Source organism: Rhinolophus sinicus, chromosome 12 (assembly GCF_057876585.1).
Source record: "Rhinolophus sinicus isolate RSI-liver-muscle chromosome 12, RSI-T2T, whole genome shotgun sequence".
Classification (NCBI taxonomy): Eukaryota; Metazoa; Chordata; class Mammalia; order Chiroptera; family Rhinolophidae; genus Rhinolophus; species Rhinolophus sinicus.
The window spans coordinates 23,353,546-23,377,446 of NC_142512.1; the positions used below are offsets into that span (position 1 = coordinate 23,353,546).

General features: G+C 42.1%; 1 protein-coding gene across 1 annotated transcript in view; it reads left to right on the forward strand.

Moving 5' to 3' along the window:
- Positions 1–22,588, forward strand: part of PSMD11 (proteasome 26S subunit, non-ATPase 11) — a 29,215-nt gene extending 6,627 nt beyond the window's left edge. Inside the window, exons 3-14 of the mRNA XM_088802073.1 lie at positions 1,392–1,516; positions 7,478–7,549; positions 7,941–7,998; positions 10,117–10,311; positions 14,917–15,061; positions 15,840–15,900; positions 18,175–18,237; positions 19,490–19,615; positions 20,126–20,161; positions 20,421–20,472; positions 20,772–20,914; positions 21,031–22,588. Of these exons, the coding sequence (XP_088658199.1) occupies positions 1,392–1,516; positions 7,478–7,549; positions 7,941–7,998; positions 10,117–10,311; positions 14,917–15,061; positions 15,840–15,900; positions 18,175–18,237; positions 19,490–19,615; positions 20,126–20,161; positions 20,421–20,472; positions 20,772–20,914 (1,076 nt within the window). The 3' untranslated portion in view covers positions 21,031–22,588. The remainder of the gene's footprint in view (positions 1–1,391; positions 1,517–7,477; positions 7,550–7,940; positions 7,999–10,116; positions 10,312–14,916; positions 15,062–15,839; positions 15,901–18,174; positions 18,238–19,489; positions 19,616–20,125; positions 20,162–20,420; positions 20,473–20,771; positions 20,915–21,030) is intronic.
- Positions 22,589–23,901: the final 1,313 nt, after the last annotated feature.

Here is a 23,901-nt window from a genome sequence, read left to right on the forward strand (position 1 = left end):
GAACATTTCTGTCACTAGAAATTGTTTAGAATTGTTCAAGCATCGTAGGACATGCTGTGGGAGAAGGGACACTGTACTAGACTCCTTTTAAAAAGCTATGATTATGTAATATAATTGAAATTTGTATAAATGCAAAACGAATTTGAGGGGGAGAAATTATAGCCTGGAGTTGGCATGGAACACTCAATAGGACTTTAGCTGGACCTGAAAATATATCTCAGATTTACATAGGTCCAGAAAATAGGAAGAAATCCCAGATGGGAACTCAGCGTGAGTGAGGCATGAAAGCATGAGTGTGTATAGTCTATGCAAGGGTGAATGGAGCGGTGAATGGGAAACAAACTCAGTGGGGATCAAAGGTCAGTACTGGGGCGTGTAGGGAAACATGAACTTTTCCACTCTGTATAAAGTTCCTTTTGTACCTGACACAGTCCCATGCATCCTGTGACTTTTCAGGCAGATGAAGATTTCAGGGCCCTGAATTAGCATTCTCAGGAGGGTGAGGTTTGCTTGCCCTGAATTAGAGTTCTCAGGAGGGTGAGTCTACAATTGGAGATTATGAAAGAGGCAGTGGCTCTAAAGGAATTTTAACCTACATTCCAGAAGTACTTATTTGTTTAGTGGAAATATTCTCTGATTTTTAGAAACTCTTCTTTCTAAAGATGCTCCCTTAGGGTTACTGAGTACTGTCCTCTTTTCTGATATGAGGGGGAAAATGCATCTGTGGTAGACACCTTTTTTGGTCATAGTTTAAGACTTAGGTTTTGCAGATTAATGAGGAATTTTAAAAGGGTGTAGTATAATTTTAAGGGAAAAATATCTTAAGTTTCATGTGAAAAGTTTATTCAGAAAATGCCAAGGAGGTGATATTACTAAAAAGCTAAACTGGAGAGTACTTTGGGAAGGGAGGAAAAAGGGAACCTGGAAGAAAAAAATCTCTTGTCTGTTCAAGGAGAACTAAGGCAGACTTGAAAATTAAAAAGCAAACAAACAAAATCTTATAATCTGATCAAATTTGTTGGTTGTGGGGAAGTGATTTTGTCCAAGGTGGCAGAGGCATAGCATATTTTATATTGTAGAAAACTGCTCTCGGAGTATGAGTACTTTACTGTTTATCTTTCATTAAGGTGAGAGACATGAGCTTTTCCCGGGGCCCTCATAGTAATCCAGTGGCTAAATGGGGTATAAGATAGTACAAATTTGGTGTATGTTAACGTACTTTTGCTACTCTTCACCTGCTAAGAATGCTTTTATTTTCTACTAAGTTTCATTTAGACTGATTCCAGTGACATAAGTACTAAGTGTATGATCTTGGGTTATTTTTTAAATGGGTATTTGTTCCTAGTAATATTGATGTTTACATTTTCCTGTCTGAATTGCCTTCCATACAGAGCTTGGAGGACTCCTGAAGTATGTACGACCCTTCTTGAATTCCATCAGCAAGGCTAAAGCTGCTCGTCTTGTCCGATCTCTTCTCGATCTGTTTCTTGATATGGAAGCAGCTACAGGGCAGGAGGTAAGGTACTTTAATGACAGAAGGTGGACAATATGGAAAAAAAAAGTGTTTCAGTGAAAGAAATGCCTGCCTGCACTGGGGTACTAATGTGGAAGGGACAGCTGGGAAGACAGCTCAGGACTTATCATGTCAGTTTCTCTTTGTTACAGGGCATTTGATACTTTGGGTCTGTTCCATGCTTTGCTTTGTAAGTGGAGATTGTCAGTGGTCCCTGGAATCCTCATTACATCAGGGTCACAAACTGATTCTTGTCTTTGAGGTATTGTATTGCCACACCTTTGTAATGTTTTCTGTGTCTGTGGTACCTTTCAGTCTGTGTCACAAAGCTCCTATGAGCACTAATTAAATCTTGTGGCATCCCCTCTTGGCATGTTTTGTACTGCGTACAGGCCTTTATTGAGGGGTGAGCATCCATCTGTTTGTGTCTCATGTGCAGAAGTGACTCTGGTGTACCTGAATATGTCCTCTACAAGTTCAGACTAGACCCTGAGCTGCGGTGAAGAGTGCCTCTGTGGAATCACTGAGCCTCTTCCAACCTTTTCAGTGGTCGCTGTATTTTTAATGATAGCTGTGATTCAGGGGAAGGAGATACTACCAAAGTTAAAACTCATTTTGTAAAAAAGTAGGAGATTCAAGCAAGTTATATTGTGGTTGCTTGTAGGAAGAATAAAGTTGTCTTTCCTATAGATAACATTGATCAGTACTGTTGAGTGCCTGCTGTGTGTTAGGTACTGTTACAAGTACTAGGGATACATTTGTAACAACACACAGCCACCACTCTCATGAGGATTACATTTTAAAGAGGAAGGAAGGCAGTAAACAAATACATAAAATGTCAGATAGTATAAGGGCTAGGGTAGGAATTGCTGGTTGGTTATATGTCTAATTGTTTGCTAATTGTTTGCGTGGCCTCTGGTGTACAAGTAGGAGGTCTGAAAGGGCATAGTAGCATATTGAGTAAATAATGAGGAATTCAGAAACCTAGGACATAATGTATCCCACTTTGAAATCATATCCTTTATAAAATCTGGTTTCTTGCCGTAGTGATTCTTTGAGATGTGGTTTAAACACCATAAACTAACATTATTTGTAGAAAATTCACTTGTAGAGAAGTCTTCAAAATTCTTTTGTTTCTGACAGAGCTGTCTCATGATAGTAGGTCAAAAATAATTATTTAGATGGCTACCTTTTGAACAAAGGCATTAGAATTATTTTTTATGAATAATTTAAAAGAAAAAGTGATTTTTAAAGGGGTGTTAGTCTTATCTAATCCCAACATTCCCCTCCCTCCTTCTTCCGCCTCCCCCAAACTCTGGTTCAAGCCGCTGTTTCTCAGTCTAGTTGTGTAGGACACAGCTCCCTGGCCCATGCTGGTGTTATGGGCTTTGCGCTCCCCCCTGACTGGTCACCCACGGCTGCTCACGGCAGCTCTCGCCAGCTGCCGGCCACTCACGCTGGCCACCAGCCGCTCCTGGCAGCACACAGCAGCCCAGCTCCAGGGACAGCCATTGTTCACAATCTTAGCTGTAGAGGGCACAGCTCACTGGCCCATATGGGAATCGAACCTCCGCATTAGGAGCATGGCGCTCCACCTGAGTCACTGGGCCGGCCACAACTTTGTGTGTGTGTGTGTGTGTGTGTGTGTGTGCTTTGTTCTCATGAAAAAGTGGCACCATCTTTTGTTTGAAATAGGGTGCCTTAGAATGGGCTGACCAAATAAATGTGAGCTTGAAACAGACTAATAAATGTTACTTGGAACTTTTTAGGCAGAAAAATTAATTATCCAAGCTGCTCCTTTGTCTCTGGAGTTTGTCCCTTCCAATAACAGAGCTGTCTCAGGGGGTAGAACCACATTTGTTTAATGATCAATTCTCCTACTTCTTTGTGGAAGTCTATCCAAATCATCGTTTAGTGCTCTCCTGTCACTCACTGGCTGGTGGGCTTTACTGGCCTTCATCGTGTGGCTCTGTGTCTGGTTAGGTCCTCCCTTAACTGTGTGTGTACATTGCTGCTGTTCATTGCTCATAACATTTTTGTGAACTAGAACCCTTTCTTCCTTTTCCTATGGTGAAAGGAAACTGAAGCATTAAGTCATTTTAGTGCTAAGTATAGGCTGGTCTTTTTTTTTTGGATTGATTATCAGTTTAGCTTTTTTGTGTGTGGGAAACTTTTTTTTTAAATAATTGGGGATTATTGGGGAACAGTGTTTCTCCAAGGTCCATCAGCTCCAAGTTGTTGTCCTGCAGTCTAGTTGTGGAGGGCGCAGCTCAGCTCCAAGTCCAGTTGTCATTTTCAATCTTTAGTTGCAGGGGGCACAGCTCACCATCCCATGCGGGAATTGAACCAGCAACCTTGTTGTTGAGAGCTCACGCTCTAACCAACTGCGCCATCTGGTCGCCCCCTACGTGTTATATTTCTGATTATTTTGTCTTATAGGACAATTACTTGAACATTTGCCTTATTTTCTTTAATATAATCCTGTTCAGGTGAAGCCCTAAATAACTTGCAGCACCACATGCCTTTCCCATTCCTACTGTGTTTCCCCGGAAATAAGTCCGGGTCTTGTATTATTTTTTGCTCCAAAAGGCGCATTAGGGCTTATGTTCAGGGGATGTCATCCTGAAAAAGCATGCTAGGGCTTAGGTCTTATTTTCGGGGAGACATGGTTAGGTCTTATTTTCGGGGAGACATGGTAACACAGGCATACCTTGTTTCATGGCGCTTTGCTTTATTGTACTCCACAGATGTGGTTTTTACACATTGAAGGCAAACCCTGCACTTTCAAAAAGATTACGACTCTCTTCATTGCTATACTCGCTTTATAGCAGTGGTCTGGAACCAGACCTGCCGTGTCTGCGGTCTGCCTGTACACGGCTGTTCCTTACCCACCATACTCTTCTCCCTCTTACTTTATTTATAGCTATAATATTGGCCTTTTTTGACTTCAAGCTGTTTTAAGCTTGGGGCATTTTTGTACCTCTTGATTGCCCTCGGCCTGATCTTAATATGGTGTTTTTCTTCACATGATTTCAAGTCTTTATTTATATCTCTCTTCTTCAAAGACTTTCCTTGATCACATTATCTAAAATACCCTGTCTCTGCTTTACTTTTCCTCATACTGATTTCACTTGCTAACATCTGTCTCCTCAGAATACAATTTCCATGAGCATAGCTACTTTGTCCTATTCTCCGCTGCATCCTCTGCAGTAATAGTTTGGCCCAGAAGAGCTACATAACTAGTATTTGTTGGAGGAATATATGGATTATGCCTTCCCTATGGTAGATGCTCAGGAGATATTTTGTTGAATTAAGACTTAAGTTTATTGAATTGAGGTATAAGCATGGGATGTTGTTACTACATTTGTCTGGGTAACTCACGGTCTCTGACTTGGGGACATTGGATATAGTCTTCATCTTGGAAGATTCTTGGTTCTTTTAAAATTATTTGATTGGGTGATGGGAAAGGACAGAGGAGCAAGTCATAAGTGGCTCTCTGTCATAGGAGGCCTGTGGCAAAGTATGAAGTTTTAGGACACTGTTAAGAGAGCGAGGAGTTTTGTGTTGGGGAGTTTGGTACCGAGAGTATGGGGGAGGGGACTTTCCTTGCCTTTTTCTATTTGGGAACTAACCTTAAGTTCTTCAGCTTGTTGTATTCGGAAAGCTGATATGATTCCGGTTGGGATCGGGTCAGTTGCAGTACTAAGGTGTAGAGTGTAGAAAATGAAGGTAGTATGTGTGGGACGTGGGGGTGGGTGGGGGAGTGGGGGTGGGGTGGTTGGCAAGGGGAGGGGAGTGGAGAATTGGGGTGAGGAGAGGAGAAAGAAGATGGAACCAGATCCTTGCCAAATAGTGAACTGAATCATCAGAATTGACCTTACCTTCCAGAGATCTCGAGGCAGTTGCCTATGGGAAGCCATTTTTTGGTATCTTCTGTCTAACTGAAACTCAGAAGCACATTTTAAGAAACCTCGTATTGAAAATCCGGTTATTGAAACAATTATTTCAATGGGAAAAAGGAGTTTGTGCTAGAGAATTTTAGACTTAGAATAGTAGTTATTCTTTTCCCATAGGAATTTTAGTTAACAAAAAAAATAGTTAAAAATAGTTAAGTATGTTGATTAAAACTCACATATCTAATTTTTATCACATCAAGCTTTTGTACTCAAGTAAGCGCTTCCTCCAGAAGCGCGAGCATCTCTGTTCTTATCCCCTTAGCACTCCTCGTCAGCATTAACAAAGCACAGAGCCTCTCGGGCAGAATCGCTGTGTAGCACGGCAGTGGCCTTTAAAATGTTTCCTTAGAACTAAAGCACTGGTTTCACCAGGTACAGTCCTAGATAATGCATATCATGTGCCCTGTAATTAATAACAGGTATGTAGTTCATGTTGTAAAAAATCCGTGCTCTAGGAGAAATGTCTGTACTGACCTGAACTTACAAGGTTAGTTTGAGGTAGAGAGAACACTGGAGAGAGAGTCCAGTTCTGGTCCCAGAGCTGATATATGACCCTGGGCAAGTCACTTAACATCTCGACTGTCAGGGAAATGGGGACCAGTGAGATCTGGACAGATGAAATTCAGTGTTTCTTTACTAGGAATATACATCAGAGTGGCCAAGCCCTATTCCAGACTGCTGAATCAGGAGCCTTGGCATTCATTTTTTAGTTGTGTGAAAAAGCTCCCTGGGTAAATTTGTGATGGTATGCTTTTCTTAGTGCCTCCCAAGGTGCATAGGACTACAGACTCTTGTATTTTTGTTGCTAAAATAGTCAGCAAAATATTTTCAGTTCCATTTATGTCGTGAAAGAGATCTTACTTTCAATTTGGTTTTTCAGAACATACACAAAACTCTGAAATTATGATTGGCTTGCTTTTATTTTGATTTTTGTAGCATTTTTATGAGATCAGTTGTGTTTAGAGTTGGAGATTAAAGTAGCCAGCAGAGGGCTCCACTGAGTTGTAAAGGTTTCATTGAATCACTGTTGAATCCTCCAAACACCATTTAATGTCATCCATTTACATACTGAACTGCATTTAGGATCCAAAGGCAGAAGATGTGTCAGTTTGGATTATGTCCCTTTATTTTTCTCTCCTTACAACATGTCTCAAGAGAATTTTGGATTTCTATAAAAACCTGTTGAATTAGCAATTAGTTCCCAAAAAGCTCACTTTCTTTTTATCTTAGGCTCTGATTGGGAATCTTAATACAAAAGTGATATAAGACCTGCAGTACTTAATATGTACTTTGTCAAAGCTCATATGTCAAGGATACCTGATGGCAAGTAGACCATCTAGCACAGAACACTACTTTAAATCAGTTGTTTTGCACATGGCATCACTGCTTGGGTGGCAGGTAGAACTGGGGGTTCAGATTGCCTTTAAATCTTAAAGGCCCTTTTAAGTATTAGGTTGATTTTAATTTCTTTTTGCTCCCTTTAGTACAAGCTAAGTTTGCAGTATTGCACTTCTTAGAATCTGAACGGGAAGAGCTAGCTGGACAAGCAACTGTTAGGAACTATTTGTACTTGGGCTGAGAATTTCTCCCCTTTATTACTAATGTATTCATATTAACACGTTACTGTTACTATTTGCAACTGTTCAGGGAGAAATTTCTGCATTGAAAATTTCTCAGCCATCATAGAAATCTACATTCCAGGGCTACGTATGTTGGAAATTCTGGGTCCCTCCTGGGAAGGTAGAAGCGGAATCTCTACAATGAAGTTCTTTTCCAAAGGAACACAGTCTAAGCACAAAGATAATTTGTGTGTTAAAAACCTAGTTGGTTCTCCTTTACGATATAACCATTACACATTGAGATACTGTGGATCAAAGCATGTCCCCTGAGACATTAAATAGAGCAACATGGGTAATATATAAGAAGGGAATGAAAGCTAGTCTCCAAAGCAAGGTCTGTGGGAAGAATGAGGACATAATGTTGCATGCACTCTCTCTCCCTCTTGTAGGTCGAGTTGTGTTTAGAGTGCATCGAATGGGCCAAATCAGAGAAAAGAACTTTCTTACGCCAAGCTTTGGAGGTATGTGCCTGCATTAGTACTGATTTCAGGTCTCTAGGCATTAGACAGACTGAACGTAAGTATCATCATCCGAATCAAAAAGTATTTTGGGTGTATTATCCAGACACCCAAAGATTACTGGTAGTAGTCCCACTCATGAGAATTGCTCTGGTGGAAGTTTTGAGACAGACCTGCTGACTTGAGTCAAAGAAGAAGCAACAGGGTAAAGTTAACAGTCACTGGCCATCATAGGAGACAATACCATGGGCTAGATAACTTTTTTAGGCTGAATTTGGTGCTCTCATAAGGACTTGAATATTTAACAGTAACAGTTCTGTGACTGTTAATCTTTGATTTCTTTCTTTGGCTTTTTTCCCCCTTTTCATCAGTCAATGCCTTTTCTCTTTCCTAGGCAAGACTGGTGTCTTTGTACTTTGATACCAAGAGGTACCAGGAAGCATTGCATTTGGGTGAGTAAGCTGGGAGAGATTCATAAGTCATCCTAACTGGCTGGTGAATGTATTCTAGGACCTGACTACTCTTATTAGTTATGAAATAATAAATTATATTCTTCCTTCCTACTTCTGCAAAGGATTTAAGATGGCTTATATTTACTGACTCTCATGGAAAAATGCCATTTGGAAGTTCTAAGAAACTAACTAGAGTTAATCTTTTAAATTTAGAGAACAAAAGGGTCAAATTGCAAGTTTTACTGTCTATCACATTTACTGTATCTATTTATAATTATACTTAAAATCTGTTTTAAAGAAATTAAATTGAGTGCAAATATATATGGAAGTTGGAGTGGGCCAACTAAATTCTTTCTCCTTATGTGGCCTTTAAACACCCTGAAATCTATGCTTGCTGCTTTTTTGTTTAATTAATGGGTAGATCCTGGACTCTTTTTCCCAGATGGAAGAACATGGGCTTTTATAATCTATTAAGTTGAAAAAAATTGCTAATATCCCATTTTTATCCTGCAAAAATGGCAATTTCATATTGTTCAAACTAATAGTAGCATTTAAGAAAATAAGTTTTATTGAGATACAATTCACAGACCATAAAGTTTACCCTTTAAAAGTGTGCAATTCAGTGATTTTTAGCATGTTCACAAAGTTGTGCAGCCATCACCACTGTCTGATTTCTGAACAGTTTCATGACCCCAGAAAGAAACCTTATACCCATTAGTTATCACTTCCCATTAATCTCCACTCATCTTCTCTCTGCCCTTCTCCTCCCCTGCCGCAAACCCCCCAGGCAGTCACTTATCTACTTTCTGCCTTTGTAGATTTGCCTGTTCTGAACATTTCATATAAATGGAATCATATAATATATGGTCTCTTGTGATTGTCTTCTTTCACTTAGAATAATGTTTTCAAGGTTCATCCCTGTCATATCATATATCAATATTTCATTCCTTTTTATTGGTAAATAATATTCCGTTGTATGGCTATACCACATTTTATTTATCCATTCATTCAATGATAGCCATTTAGATTGTTTCCACTTTTTGGCTATCCTGAATACTGCTGTGAGCAGGTTTTATGTGGACATGTTTTACTTTTGGAATGCCTAAGACTGCAATTGCTGGGTGATATGGTAATTCTCTTTAGCTTTAAGTAACTACCAAACTGATTTCCAAAGTGGTGGCACCATTTTTACTAGCAATGTGTGAGGGTTTTGGTGTCTCCACCCTCACCAACACTTGTTAATATCGTCTGTCTTTTTTTACTTTAGCCATCTTATTGGGCATGAAATGGTATCACATGGTTTTGGTTTGCATTTCCCTAATGACTAATGATGTTGAGCATCTTTTCATGCACTTATTGGCCATTTGTATGTCTTTGGAGAAATGGCTGTTCAAATCCTTTGCTATTTTTTAATTGGGTTATTTGTCTTTTTACTGTTTATTCTGGATATAAATCCCTTACCAGATGTGTGATTTGCAAATATTTTTTACCATCCTATGAGTTGTTTTTTCAATTTCTTGATGGTGTCTTTTGAAGCACATTTTAATTTTGATTAAATCCCATATATCTATTTTGTTGCTTATGTTTTTTGGTATCATACCTAAGAAATCATTGCCTAATCCAAGATCACAAAGATTTACGCCTATGTTTCATAGGTTTAGGTCTTGCATTTGGTCTTTAAGTTAATTTTTATATATTATGCAAGTCTGAACTCTTTCCTTCCTCCACCAACCCTGGTGTTTCTTATGTAGTGTTGTGATTGCTGAACAGGAAGAGAGTGAGATCAAGTGCCTATCTGAACTGGATAACTAGTTACAGCATTTTCTGTGTGGAGATTTCCCCTGTATTTCAATCTTAGAAGTAACCTTGTAGGACTCTTGGCCTCTTGGCTCTAATGTTGTCCTTAGAATGCAGAAAGCTTCAGAGAGATCCTACTTTCTCTTTTGGAACATAGCCCATTAGCAGAAAATTCAGTTCTTGTAAATAGATAACTTCTTTTTGAGTTCAGGTAGATTTCTTTATTCTGGGTGTTCTTCTAAGGATGGAGAGGGAGATGTTATGGCATTAAGGTATTAAGATTATGAATAAGAAAAGGGTGTATGTTTTTTCCTTCTCCAGGTTCTCAGCTGTTGCGGGAGTTGAAAAAGATGGATGACAAAGCCCTTTTGGTGGAAGTACAGCTTTTAGAAAGCAAAACATACCATGCCCTGAGCAACTTGCCGAAAGCACGAGCTGCCTTAACCTCTGCTCGAACCACAGCAAATGCCATCTACTGCCCCCCTAAATTGCAGGCCACCTTGGATATGCAGTCAGGTAATACCTGTAGCTACTCATGGGATGTTTTCTTAAAACTTCTTATTTCACAGGTGGAAGGAATGGGGCTGGGGCTGGAAAATAAAATTGGCTAATTTGGCTTGAACTTCCTCAGAGAAACCAATCAGAAGGCTCCCTCTCTAACTAGCTGCCCCCCTCCTATTAACTTGCTAATAACTGCCTAAAATATATTAACAACATGCTTATCCTTGGTTGACCAGGCCACCTGATTTTTAGAGTCAAGACTAAAGAGGTCTTACTTAGGTTTAAAAAACTCCCTTCATTTCCATCTTAGTCGCTTTCCAGAATTGGTTAACCCAAGTCTGTTGTTACTTGGAGATCTTTGTGAAGCACGTTGGGCTTTTCCAAAAGGCCTCAGATTAGGGCTGAGGAAAGGCACCTCCCACCCTCCCATTTCAGCTTTCTGATGGAAAGTGTGATTGTTCGGGCTAGGAGGCATGGCCAATAGAATACGTTTTATTACAGTCAGCAACTTTTATTAGTTGTAATTTATTATCGTAATTGAAGGAGCACTAGAATTGGATGCAGAAGACTAGTTTAAGCCCTGGTGTTGTTACCTCTCTGTAGTCTTTGTTTCCATGTCTATACAAGAGATAATTAACCTGCCCTGCATGCCTTTCAGGTATTGTATCAAATGGCACGTTTTGTCATTTGGAGGTTAAGAAGAGTAGAAACCGACTTTATACATACAGACTTTATATGGAAATTTTGGTTCTGCCAATTTCTAAATGTCTGACTTTGGGCAAGTTACTTACCGTATTTTGCCATATATAATGGGCTCTTTTTTGTCCAAATTTGTGAGGGAAAAATAAGGATGCATGTTATACATGGGTAGTACTAATTCTGTATCTATATAAATATTTTTACTTTTATTTATGCTTCTGGGTTAAAAGTGTAACTCTAGAAATCAATAACAATATCCGTATGCAAAATAATAACCCTGGAATACGGTAATCTGTTTTGTTGAACTTATGATGAACTTGCAACGATGAAGAGTTCTTGGCCTTCTATGATGCATAAATACCATAAGTTTGTTACAAGTACATAAAATTTCTTGTACCTTGTATTTGTTCTTGTGTTTTGTAATTATTTGTTACATAAAATTTCTTGTACCGTAATATGTTAAAAAATAAATGCTAAAATTCCTTTATAATACAAAAAACAGGTACCTAAATGAGAACAAATAAAAATTTGAATTAGAAAATAAAAACGAAAGAATTTTTTCCCTGAAAGTTTGGTCCAAAAACGCGGGAGTGTATTATACGTGGCAAAATATGGTAATTTAGCTTTAGCTTTAGCTTTAGCTCATCTGTAAAATGGTGATAACAATTATACCTCTTCATAGGATTATGGTGGGGATTAAATGTGAAGCTTGTATCACAGCACCTAGCCTAGACCAACTCTTGGCACTTTCTTTAAGCCATTACTCTTTAATTATGCCCTTCCTTCAAGGTCAAGAGGTGAATTTGCATCTGATTTCTCAGAGAAAATAGAGGCCATTTTTATGCGAACCCTCTTTACTTCTCCTTCTTCTCCAGAATGTGTATCACTATCTGTTTTTACCCCTTATCACTCTTCTGCCTGTCCTCTTGGTCCATTCATTCTAAGTCTGTAGTCTTTTTTCTCCACTTGGTGCTTCTTAGTCTTTGAACTACACCAGCTAAAAAAAAGCACAGCCCTTTCTCCTTTTTAAGTTGCTATGTTCTCCTTTTCTCTCAAGCTTCTTAAAAAAATTGAAAGAGTAAGTATCTCTTTCTTGTCCCTCTTGACTCCTTGAAAGCAGTCAGTAACGACCTTATGACCTCTGGGGGGGGTGACCCTGTTGAACACTCTAGGCTTCTTGGACATTGCTGTCCTCTTGGTCTCCTCCCTTGACTAGTTATCCTTGGTTACCCTTTGCTATTTCCTTTTCCTTCTGAGTGCCTCTTTTTTCTTTTCAGTCTCCATGTGGCCTCTTCTTTATACCCTTAGTTGTAGGGGTTCTGTTGAACTAGTCTTCAGTTAAACAGAAGCCTTGAGGCTGATTCTATAATGTATTTGTAATTTTGGTGTGATCTTGGGATGTAGTAGGTGTAGCGGTTACCTGATCTGCCATCTGGGACCCTCTCCCTGACTGCCTTTTCTGTGTGTGTGTTCCTTGCTGTTGTTTGCTTAGTTCTTTTTGCTTCCTGTTTCCCTGTTTCCTGTCTAACCCCGTATTCTCCCATGGCTTTAGCTGCCACATAGCACTAATCTAGATCTCCAGTAACTTCACCTTCTCCCAAATTCCAGATCCAGATTTTCAACTGTGTAATGGACATACACACCTAAATGTCCCAGAGGTATCTCAATCTCAACATGTCAAAAAACAAAATTATTATCTAACCCCTCCCCCCTCAACCGTTCTTTTCTGCATTTCCTATTTTAGTTAATGGTATCATTATTGACTTAGTTGCTCAAGCTGATGGCTTTGGAGTAATTTGACTCCTTCCTCTCCTTTACCCCTCATCTCCAATCAGTTACCAGATCAGGTTGAGTTTGTCTCCAAATCTGTCCTTCCTTTTCCATCTCTACAATCATTGCTTTCATTAATGCCTAGACCACTGGAGTCTTTTACTGGTCTGACTGTCCCTAGTCACTTCCCATCCATTTTCCTTACTGGTCCTAAAGTCATTTTTCTGAAATACATATAACTGATCATATAACTCCTATGTTTAAAATTCTCCAATTGTTCCCCATTATCCCCGGGCTAAATTATACTTGAACATGATATTCAAAAGAAAGGCATCATTTCCTTTTCATCCTCATCTCTGGTTTTAATTCCTAGTCATCAAACGACTTCACATGTTCCTGATTCTGGGTGTTTATATATTTTGTCATCTCTGCTTGGAAATTCCCTTTTTCATCTTGTCCCCTTGGCAAACTCCAGATCCAGCTCAAATGTCTTGTCTATAAACCCTCTTAGTTGCTTTCAGACTTCCCTATTAAAGGTATATTATTGTGTACCTGTTATGGTACTAATCCCCTTGTTTCTGTTTTGGTGACCATCTTTCCCGCTGTGAGATTCTGAGCTCCGTGAGGGCCTCATTCATCCTTATTTTCTCTATAGTAGCTATATCAGCACTTGGCACGTGGTAGGCCCTTATTAGTATTTGTATTCAATGAGCGACAGTCTAGTTTTTCATTTTTGTCTTTTTAAACAGTAAACCTCACGCCAACCATGAAGCTCATAGTTCTAATGTGGCTCCTATTTACTAATGCGTTTGGGAAAACAATATACCGTATTTTGGTGTGTGTGTGGGGAGCTCATTTTACCTTTTTTTTTTTTTTTTTTAACCTTATTTTGGGTCTAGTCTGTTCTCTACGTCTGGACTGGGAGGTATTGAAAAATGGAGATTTGTCTCATCTAGTTTAGCAGTGTTAATAGTTTGTTGGGTATTCTTGAGGGAGCTTTCCTTGGCTGCAGAGAAGGGTGGGCTTCTGTAGTTATGAACAGTACGAGGAGGATCTGATTTGGGTAGGGTTAAAGTACTGGGGTATGGCACATATCACTTACTAAATGGTTATTAAGTCAGACGTTCCCAGTTAGCGTACCAGACACTGGTATGTGTCAGGTGGGTTAAGTGTGCTGAAACATTGATCCCTTGCGGTCATGTGTAAACAGTTACAGCCTTTCACTCCTTTCACAGTGTGCTGAATACTTTATATGTGTAAAATGTTGAGAAGCCCTGTGGTACACAAATGGATGGTGCTGAGGTCTATAACCTCATAAGGGGCTGAGGCAGAGTTAGAATTGATGCTACAGAATTGCAGAGCTTAGATGCCTCCCAAGCTAGAAAGAACGAATTTTCATGTTATCCCACGTGATAGCATAGGTTGGAAGTAATAGCAGGTTCAATTAAAGTTAGGCTCATTGCGAGCAACTCAACTTCTAAAAGGTAGAAAATTGGTTAGATGAACTATGTATGGTATATCAGCCTAAGGAAATACTGCTTAACTGTGCGTTTAAGTTCATGGATTTGGCTTTATGTGAAATCTATATACTGATTGCATCTAGGCAAAAGCACATCCATAAATGACAAATACCTGAAATGAGAATATAAGAAGTTGGATATTTTTTCTCCCACGAAAGCTGCTTACTTGACATTATACAAATGTCAAGCTTAGAAAAGCAATTTTAAAGAAATGGTTAATGTTATTATAAGTCATTCAGGCAGTGCAGGGATGTTTGGGTCAACTTCCTGACCTGTGAAGGTTATGTAATGGAGGATAAACATGGCCTTTTCTAGTGGCGCTAAAAGATAGTAGGATTGCAGTAGGGGTGAGAAGCATGGAGAAAGATGTAGGTTTTAGGGTCCCCTTTGAGTTGGGTTTTAACTCCTTGGGAATTTATATTGGCAAGATGACATTGAACTGGGAGGTCTAAGACCTGGGCTCTATTCTCAGCTTTGCCACTAGCTGGCAGTGACTTTGGGTAGGTCCTTTTTCCTTTCCTGACCTCATCAATAAGTAGATGGGGCTGGGGTAGATTTCTGAGGCCCTTCCCATCTCTGATCTTGTACGGTTTTATGATTTCATATGGCTCTTACTCTTTTCAATGCCCAGGTATTATCCATGCAGCAGAGGAAAAAGACTGGAAAACTGCATACTCATATTTCTATGAGGCGTTTGAGGGGTACGACTCCATCGATAGCCCCAAGGCCATCACATCTCTGAAGTACATGTTGCTCTGCAAAATCATGCTCAACACGTAAGTGCACATTAACTTTGGGATATGAGAACTCAAGCTCTTCAACTAAGTTTTTCTGCTTGGGCAAGGAGTTTGGCCAGTTATAGAAGCAGCAGCAGCCGCCCCTGGGCTGGTTGGGGTAGAGGGGGAGGTTCGAAGGTAATCCAGAGCACTTCTGCTTGCTAGCCTTCCAGAATCAGGGAGACGGATTTGAGAAGTCTCCTTCCCAGGCCCTTGGAGTGTTCTTCTCATCCTGCAATTATTCTGTCCAGAGGGTTGCTGAGCATAGGACAGAAGGCCAGGAAATAGCTTATAGACCAGCACCAGCCAATTGGGCCACCCAGAATGGGGGTGAGTTAAGAGGTTAGGAAGAGGTTTGGAAAAGGGGACAACAGCTTATACGACAGTTAGGTCTTTTTATAAAAAATAATATAGAATTTATCCAGTCTTTTGGGAATAAATGAGATATTCTCTGGGATTCTTCTTGGATCTTTGGGTTACGCAGGGGTTTTAATAAGATATATTCTATTGAAATTTAACTTACACTCACTCTGCCTGTTGGGTTTATTACTTTTGGTAGGTTCAGTGTGGCTTTCTTTTTAATGTTGGAGTTTTTCTACTCTTCAGTGCTGAGCTTTCTTCCAGAGTGTAGAAAGCCTGACTTCTGCACTGTGAGGGACATACGGATTTAGGGGTGGGGGCTGATTCTCAGTGGACTTCTGAGAAAAATATTGGCCTAAACCTGTACTTACAAGCATAATTTCCTGGAGCAGTTGACCACGTCTGTCTTTTTCTCCAGCCCAGAAGATGTCCAGGCTTTGGTGAGCGGAAAGCTTGCACTTCGGTATGCTGGGAGGCAGGTAGGGAAAACCTCGATTGCAGTTCTGACCTCTGCTCGCCCTGAAGCCAGCATGTTGTCAGACATGGTGTTTGGTGAGACCAGTGCTCTTCAGGTCTCCGTTCTACATTTCATTATTTTCCTCCTCTTTTTTCCTGTAAGACCATTCAGTGTATTTCCTGTACTGTTAAATTCTTGGCCTGAAAAGTCAGTGTTTGGTACTCTTACAGACATGAAGTGGTTTGAGGGATTTATAGAATTGAATTGTAGCATTTGCATTTAGTTAGTTTGTATTTAGCTTTGACCAGAACATTTATCTACCATGAGCCTGACTTGCAAATTTGACATGTGCAGAATATGAAATGTTGGATTCTCCGAGTCTGAAGCCTGGTATGGTCAGGTGCACGTGTGCTTTAGGGAGGATTGGATGACTTGGTGCAGAAACTAGGTTTTTATGACTCACCTGAGTGCTTCTCATAATAATAGTGTCCTTGCACTCACGCCCTGAGTTTGGGATGTGGAGAAGAGCCTTTGATGGTCAGTAGCCCTTCTTGTGCTACCTTTCGTGCCTGAGTAGCTATGAGTATGACCTGTGTGAGGATGACGTCTCAGATGTCTGCACCGTCTCTATTTGTACTTTGCTTGATTATCACCACTAAGGTAACAATAATCTTTGTAGATTCAAATGTGGTCGTTTGTAAACAATGGACACATTGGCTGTCTCACTGTGTCTTTAGAGGAATGGCCACAGCAGATGATTTCTTCCTTCTCTACAAATGGCTTTAATTGGCTTTTCATCAGAAAAAGTTTCAGATTAGCTACTAGTTTTTACCAAAAGAATACTGGTTATTACTATCGTGAAAGACTTAACTACCCTATCTAGAACTAGAGTTGAGATGGACTAAAAGAGGTCAAGTGTCCAGGACAAAGTCAGGTAACTAGTAATGGTGGAGCCAGACTTTGAACTTGGGTTATCTGGCTCTAAGTTCCAGGTTTTTCTCAGTATGAAACTTTCTATAGGATAGCTGTTAGAGACAGATTACACTAATGATTAGCTTTGCATCATTTTTAAAGTCTGTTGTATAAGGCACACCATCCTTATTTAAGTATTTAGGCTGGTACAAGAAGAGCTCCTTCTGGTTCTGTGTACCTTGATGACAGCTTTCAAGCAGGAGTCAGGCCGTTCTAGAAAGATGAATATTGTAGATTTCTTGCTGATTGGAGACTCGATAGCTTGGCCAAGTGCCTTTCATAACTAGGTTAGAAGTTGCCCTCAACCACTGATTGTACTTTCATCACTCTGGAGTTTAACGTTCAGTGTAATACGTAGAATTTTGATGCCTCAGCCCTAATGAAAGTACACCTTGGTATGTGCCCTGTACAAACCCAGCAGAAGGATAAAGCCCAGGTGTAATAAGGTCTGTGGGCAGGAAGGAGCCTGGGGGGTGTGGGGACAGTGAGTCTTGGAGGAGGAGGAAATAAATCACAGTTCTTTGGTCATTTTCCCTTTTTGCTTCTCATCTTTGGAGAATCCTGTCAGGGTCCTTTTTTTTGAAAACTCCTTTGCCTAGTATTTTTTTTTTAAAAGATTTTATTGGGGAAGGAGAACAGGACTTTATTGGGGAACAGTGTGTACTTCCAGGACTTTTTTTTTTTCCCCAAGTCAAGTTGTTGTCCTTTTAATCTTAGTTGTGGAGGGTGCCGTTCAACTTCAAGTTGTCCTTTCAGTCTTAGTTGTGGAGGGCACAGCTCAGCTCCAGGTCCAGTTGCCGTTGCTAGTGGCAGGGGGTGCAGCTCACCATCCCTTGTGGGAGTCGAACCGTCAACCTTGTGGTTGAGAGGACACGCTCCAACCAACTGAGCCATCCAGGAGGTCAGCGGCAGTTCAGCTCAAGGTGCCGTGTTCAATCTTAGTTGCAGGGGGCAGAGCCCACCATCCCTTGCGGGACTCGAGTAGTTGAACCGGCAACCTTGTGGTTGAGAGCCCACTGGCCCATGTGGGAATTGAACCGGCAGCCTTCGGAGTTAGGAACACGGAGCTCTAACCGCCTGAGCCACTGGGTCGGCCCCCGTTGCCTAGTATTTTTAATTCACTTCAGATTTCAAAGGGCACCTGAATAGCACACAGTAGTATTCTTTTAGCTTTTCTTCCCAAGCCTCTGAAGAACAGTGGCAGGGCAGATTTTCCCTTGTAGCCAGAAGTTGTTGAGATGTAGCATACTGCTTACGAGACTTGTTTGGTGGGATGTGGGTGTGCAGAATAGGTCATTTTCACTATTTTTCTCTTCATTCTTAGACAGAAGCATTAAAATGTGTGGCCCAGGCTAGCAAGAACAGATCACTGGCAGATTTTGAAAAGGTAAGCATGGTATTGGGTTGTAGGGAACAGGTGGAGGAGAGGGGCATTTAAGTACTTTTTTAAAAAAACAACAACTGTTTTTAAATAATTATAGTTTCACAAGAAGTTGCAAAGATAGTACAGAATGATCTCATGTACCATTCACCCAATTTTCTCCACTGGTAACATCTTAAAATAGTGCAATGTCAGAACCAGGAAATAGTTAAAGCACTTTTGTACAATGAAATTTGTTGTTGTGATACCTCAGTTACATACAGTACTCTTGCCGTTTCAAAAAGTTCTTTCTGTCGTCCTTTTTTCACTTTGATTTTCTGCAGCAAACCTATTACCTACATTTTACAGTTGAGGGAGCTGGGATTCAAAGAGGATGACTAATGTCACACAGCAAATGTGTGTCAGGGTTTAACTCCAGGCCTAGTGTTTGTTCCACACAGCACAGTCTTAGCTACTCCTTCAGCTCCTGACATGCCAGGTCTGCTTCTCTCTGTGGACGACAGAGAAGTCTTGATGTGTGCCTGCGCACTGCAAGGCGCTTCCTCAGGATGATGTCCTAGGCTTGTTTTGCCTCCTGTGCGTTTTATTCAGTGTTTGTGAAAGTTTGAAAAGGGAGAAAAACTTGTGTAAGCAACAGAGTGAGACATGTTTTCTTTTCTGAACCTTTCTCCCCTTAGTCTGAGTATAATGGCCAACTTACTAAAAACAAATCTAGATTCTGGAAGAAAAACTTAGTGTGGACAGAGAATAGACCATGTGGCTCTGACTGTCCCCAAGATTCATCTTCCTGGAGGTTTCTTGTCAATTTCAGTGCCTTAGTTGGTATGATTTCTTTGCTTCCCTTAATATTTTATAGCACAGCTGACATGAAGCTGAGAGCTATACTCTGCTCGTGTTCTTTGTAAAACTCCAAGAGCCAGCTGTGCAATTCAGCATTTAACCTCAGAATCTTTTTTTTCCCCCCATGGAGATCCTGCTTGTTCTGGGGAATACATGTTGAGAACTGCTTGTGTAGTTAACAAGCTTGAGCTGTCCATATGAAGCTTTTGGGTGGAAAACTGTTGCCAAGGTGGCTCCATCATTTAGTTCTTGATGTTCCTTTTCTCCTACCTTCTGTCATGTCTGTTCTTCTCCCCAAATACTCTAGAACTACAGTCAACCATGTAGTTACAAGGGCCAGCAGACCACGTAGGAAGCTAGGAGTAGTGTGACTTTCAGGTGCGTCTCTGCCAATCTCTGCGACTGGCTCTTTTGGCAGGCTCTGACAGATTACCGGGCAGAGCTCCGGGACGACCCAATCATCAACACACACTTGGCTAAGTTGTATGATAACTTACTGGAACAGAATCTGATCCGAGTCATTGAGCCTTTTTCCCGAGTACAGGTAAGAACGCTCCTGGGGACTCGAGCTCTTCTGTGGCAGGAGGGGGTTTCTGGCGAGGTGTCTTCACTGCAGCCCCTCCCTTCCCACACGCATCCACAATAGCAACTCGCTTCCAGGGCTGTGCCTGGTGGACAAGAAGCCACCAAGAGCTTGATTGAGATTTTTTTGACAAGGGAGCGAGAGTCGAGGAGAGAGATGCCGTAGGGTAGAGGCTGGTGAGAGTCCCCTACTTGTATTCAGCACAGTCTCCTCCTTGCTTTTATAGTCACTGCCCTCACTGCCCATGTGGTAAATGTGTTCTCTTCTGGGTGTGTGGGACAGGGATGTGTTTATTGTCTGTAGTGATGAAGGCAGATGGACAGCACAAGACACCTAAGCGTGGCCAAAGAGAGTCTGGCCATAGAGACAGCCAGCAGGATTTTAAGAGCTACAGCAGTCCCTACCCCCTCTCCCCATATTAGAGGCAAAGCAAAGCTTTCAGTGTTGGTGTCTCTCTATGTTTCCTTTTAGATTGAACACATATCTAGTCTCATCAAACTCTCCAAGGTAAGGAGCCCTGAGCTTGTCTTGGTAGGGATGAGGGAAACGGTGTATGGAGGGGCTGGCGTTTACACCCCGTGCGCCTGTTGGAAACTCTCCAGCTTCTTAGTGGGGAATGGGGGCCACGGGCTTGGAGCTGGAGTTGCATTGTTGATGTTTTGTTTTCAGTCCATTTGCCCTGAGACCCTTTTACACAAAGCTTTCATGTCAGTGTGATCTCTGCCTAGTGGATACCAGTCCTTTTAATCGTGTGCTTTGATTTTAGGCCGATGTGGAAAGGAAATTATCACAGATGATTCTTGACAAGAAGTTTCATGGTGAGTAATAGTCACACAGGCAAGGGGACTAGTGGTGGCGATGAAATGGTTGAAGAGACATCATGCTCTTGTTATCTTGCAAGAAGATAATTCCATTTGTTTCCTTGGTGGTTCCCTGGGATCCTTGGCCCTTGGATCCCTGGGATGAGAGTGTGTGATAACGTGCACAAATGGCACAGGGATACATGTGTTTCACCTCCTTTCTGGAGAAAGTGAGGCAACTAGGGCGTGGGTTGCTTCTCAGATGCTTTTGTGTCTAATCCCTTCTTTTATGTGGGTTGCCGTTGTGTTTCCTGCAGGGATCTTGGACCAGGGGGAGGGTGTCTTGATCATTTTCGATGAACCCCCAGTAGATAAAACTTACGAAGCTGCTCTGGAAACGATTCAGAACATGAGTAAAGTAGTGGATTCTCTCTACAACAAGGCCAAGAAACTGACATAGGTGAGTGCGGCTGCAGGGCCTGGCCCAGGCGGCACCGGCTTCTGCCTGTCGGGACGGAAAGCCTCCTGGTGGCCTCCCAGCTTCCCTGATTGACACTGCTCTGTCTTCTCTTACAGAGTTGGATGTGTAGCGGTCCTTTGGAGAGTATGTGTGGCGGGAGAGTGAAACCTTTGGGGAAAATGCTAGGAGATTCTTTTTTCTTTTTGTTCTACTTTTCGCTCGGAAAGTTTTTAAATCCTCATTTGGTGCATCTGTGTTCCAGCCGATAGGTGTGCCAGTTTTCATGTAATCTGTACTGGCCCAACGTGGGAGTGGGGACATTGCTTAAAAAAAAAAAGAAAAAGAAAAAAAAAGGTTATTCTAAATAAAAGGAACAAGGCTTACACTACCTAAAGCTGTGCTCTCTGCCTCCTGGGAGAGGGCCACCGAGCCAGGCGCTCCGCCAGCCACTGGGGCTCCTAACCCACCCGCTGGGCGTCACCTCTCCTCCTCTCCAGAATTGGGTGTTTGCCTGACCATCAAAGCGACGACTTTTTATTCTGTTTGTACTGAACCAAAACAAACAACTGTGTATAGACTGCTGTTTTCTTTTTTATTTGAAATGAGGCGTTTTCAGTGTTCTTTGCCCTGTCATACGGCCTGTCCACTCACCCTTCCCTCCAACAACGGCTCCAGCAGACTGGCCGAAGGTGCCGCCGCCGCCGCCGCCACCACCGCCGCTGCCACAGCACCTGCACGGCTCCGCTCCGACCTGTGAAGGAATGGGGACAAGGCCAGGAGCTAGTGTCCACCATGGCCACACGGGGAGCAGTGTGGGCCCTCGGGGCCTGCTGTGCATGCGGCTTTTTAACACAGTGAACTAGATTAGACGTCAGCGTTTTAATTGCCCCTCTCCTCTGCTCCTTCTCTCTCCCTGGTCTCCCGTGTCTCACCCAGGAGACCATCACATGTCTCTCCCTTCCTCCTTCCCCCCTCTGGGGGAGTCAGGCTTTCTGCAGTCCATTAGCTTCTCACTTTGTCCCACTCCTCCTCTCCTGCTGTCAGGCGGATTTATTCCTTTTTTAAACAGTGAACATTGGAAATGAGACGGGGGTGTGGTTTGGTGTTTTTTGTTTGTTTGTTTTTTAATTTTTGTTGTTGGGTTTTCGAACAACCTTCCCCTTCCAGGGAGCTTCTTTATTTACCTCTTAGAAATCAAACGGATGGGAGGTAGGGCACTGTGTTTCAGCATGCTTTGTTTTATGATGAGATTACGTAGCAAGGCTTTGTGCCACTGGGCAGGTAAGCTTCTGCACCTCTATTGTGCTCAGCTCTATTTCTTCTTCCTCTCATCTCTTCTTTGTCTTCTCTCTTTCCACCTCCTCTGCCTCCTTCCTGTTGGCCTCCTATTATCTTTCCCTTTCTCAGATTATCCTTCCAGGTTTTCGTAATAAATTTATATTTTGTAAAAGGATTTTGTTGTACCAGGTTTTGCATCCTCACTGAATCTGACTGGCTTTTATTTTCCTCTCCAAAATCAGGTTTTTGTTCTCGACATCTCTCCCCATCATGTCCAGTCACTGTTTTGGTTTTGGCACCATCAATATCAAATGTACAAACGGTTCTTGCTAACCAACACCAGGTATATCTGATGTTCAGATGAGTTCCAATAAAAACAATTTTTTTTTTCAAAAAGTGTTCTTTCTTGAGTGCTGGAGGGCTTCTAGATGGACCCAAACAGCTCTGTGTGGCCCTCTAGACTGGCTAGAGCTCTACTGTCTCATTTGCTTCCTGGGAGACCTTTAGATCGGGGGTAAAGTGGGGGGGGGGGGGGGTTGGGGAAGAAAGTTGGTCTGTGAGGCCTGAAATGGGATGTGGTGTTCAGGTATCGTCTGTATTTCCAAGGCAACACGGACGTGGGGTGTGTGTCCTCTGAGCCTACTTCCTCATCTGCACAATGTGAATGGCACTTCCTTGGTAATTGTGGTTTGATGGTTACATGAAGTCATGGAAATGCAAGTGCTTGGAGAGTCCTGACACAGCTGTGGTTTAGTGTCCACTTGGAATCTTCAAAAGCAGATTGTCAGGGTGGCCGGTTGGCTCAGTGGTTGGAGTGCGGCGCTCATAACACCGAGGTCGCCAGTTCGATTCCCACATGGGCCAGTGAGCTGTGCCCTCCACAACTAGATTGAAAACGATGACTTGACTTGGAGCTGATGGATCCTGGAAAAACTGTTCCTCAATGTTCCCCCCCAGAAAAACAAAAAAGCAGATTGTCATACTGTCAGACCCTGGGAATGGTTCTTCTGAGGGGCCCTGGGGCCACAAGGAGGAAGGGGTGAGCTCCAGCTGCCAACTCTACTTCAGTCTGAGAAACTCTGCTATTCTGTTTTTCGGTACCATATTTCTGTGTATGGTTTCCCTTGCAGGAAGAGATTTGATTCAATAAAGGACTTGACAAAAGATTCCAAAGGCTTCCAGAGCTGGAGCAGAGGGGTTTCTCAAGCCCAGGGCAGTCCTGAGGAGCTCAGTTGGGCTGCAGCCCTTTCCTTTGCTCCCTTCACAGGTCTGATGACTTCCTCTAGACCTCTGCTGTCCAGTGGGTAGCCATGAGCCACATGTGGCTGCTGAGCTCTTGAGATGTAGCTTTGAATAGGGATGCACTCACTGTACATGGAAACAAAAACCTGACTTTGAAGACTTAGTATTGAAAAAAGAATGTAGGGCCGGCCTGGTGGCTCAGGCGGTTGGAGCTCCGTGCTCCTAATGCCGAAGGCTGCCGGTTCGATTCCCACATGGGCCAGTGGGCTCTCAACCACAAGGTTGCCGGTTCGATTCCTCAAGTCTCGCAAGGGATGGTGGGCAGCGCCCCTGCAACTAGTAACGGCAACTGGACCTGGAGCTGAGCTGCGCTCTCCATAACTAAGACTGAAAGGACAACAACTTGAAGCTGAACCGCACCCTCCACAACTAAGATTGAAAGGACAACAACTTGACTTGGAAAAAAG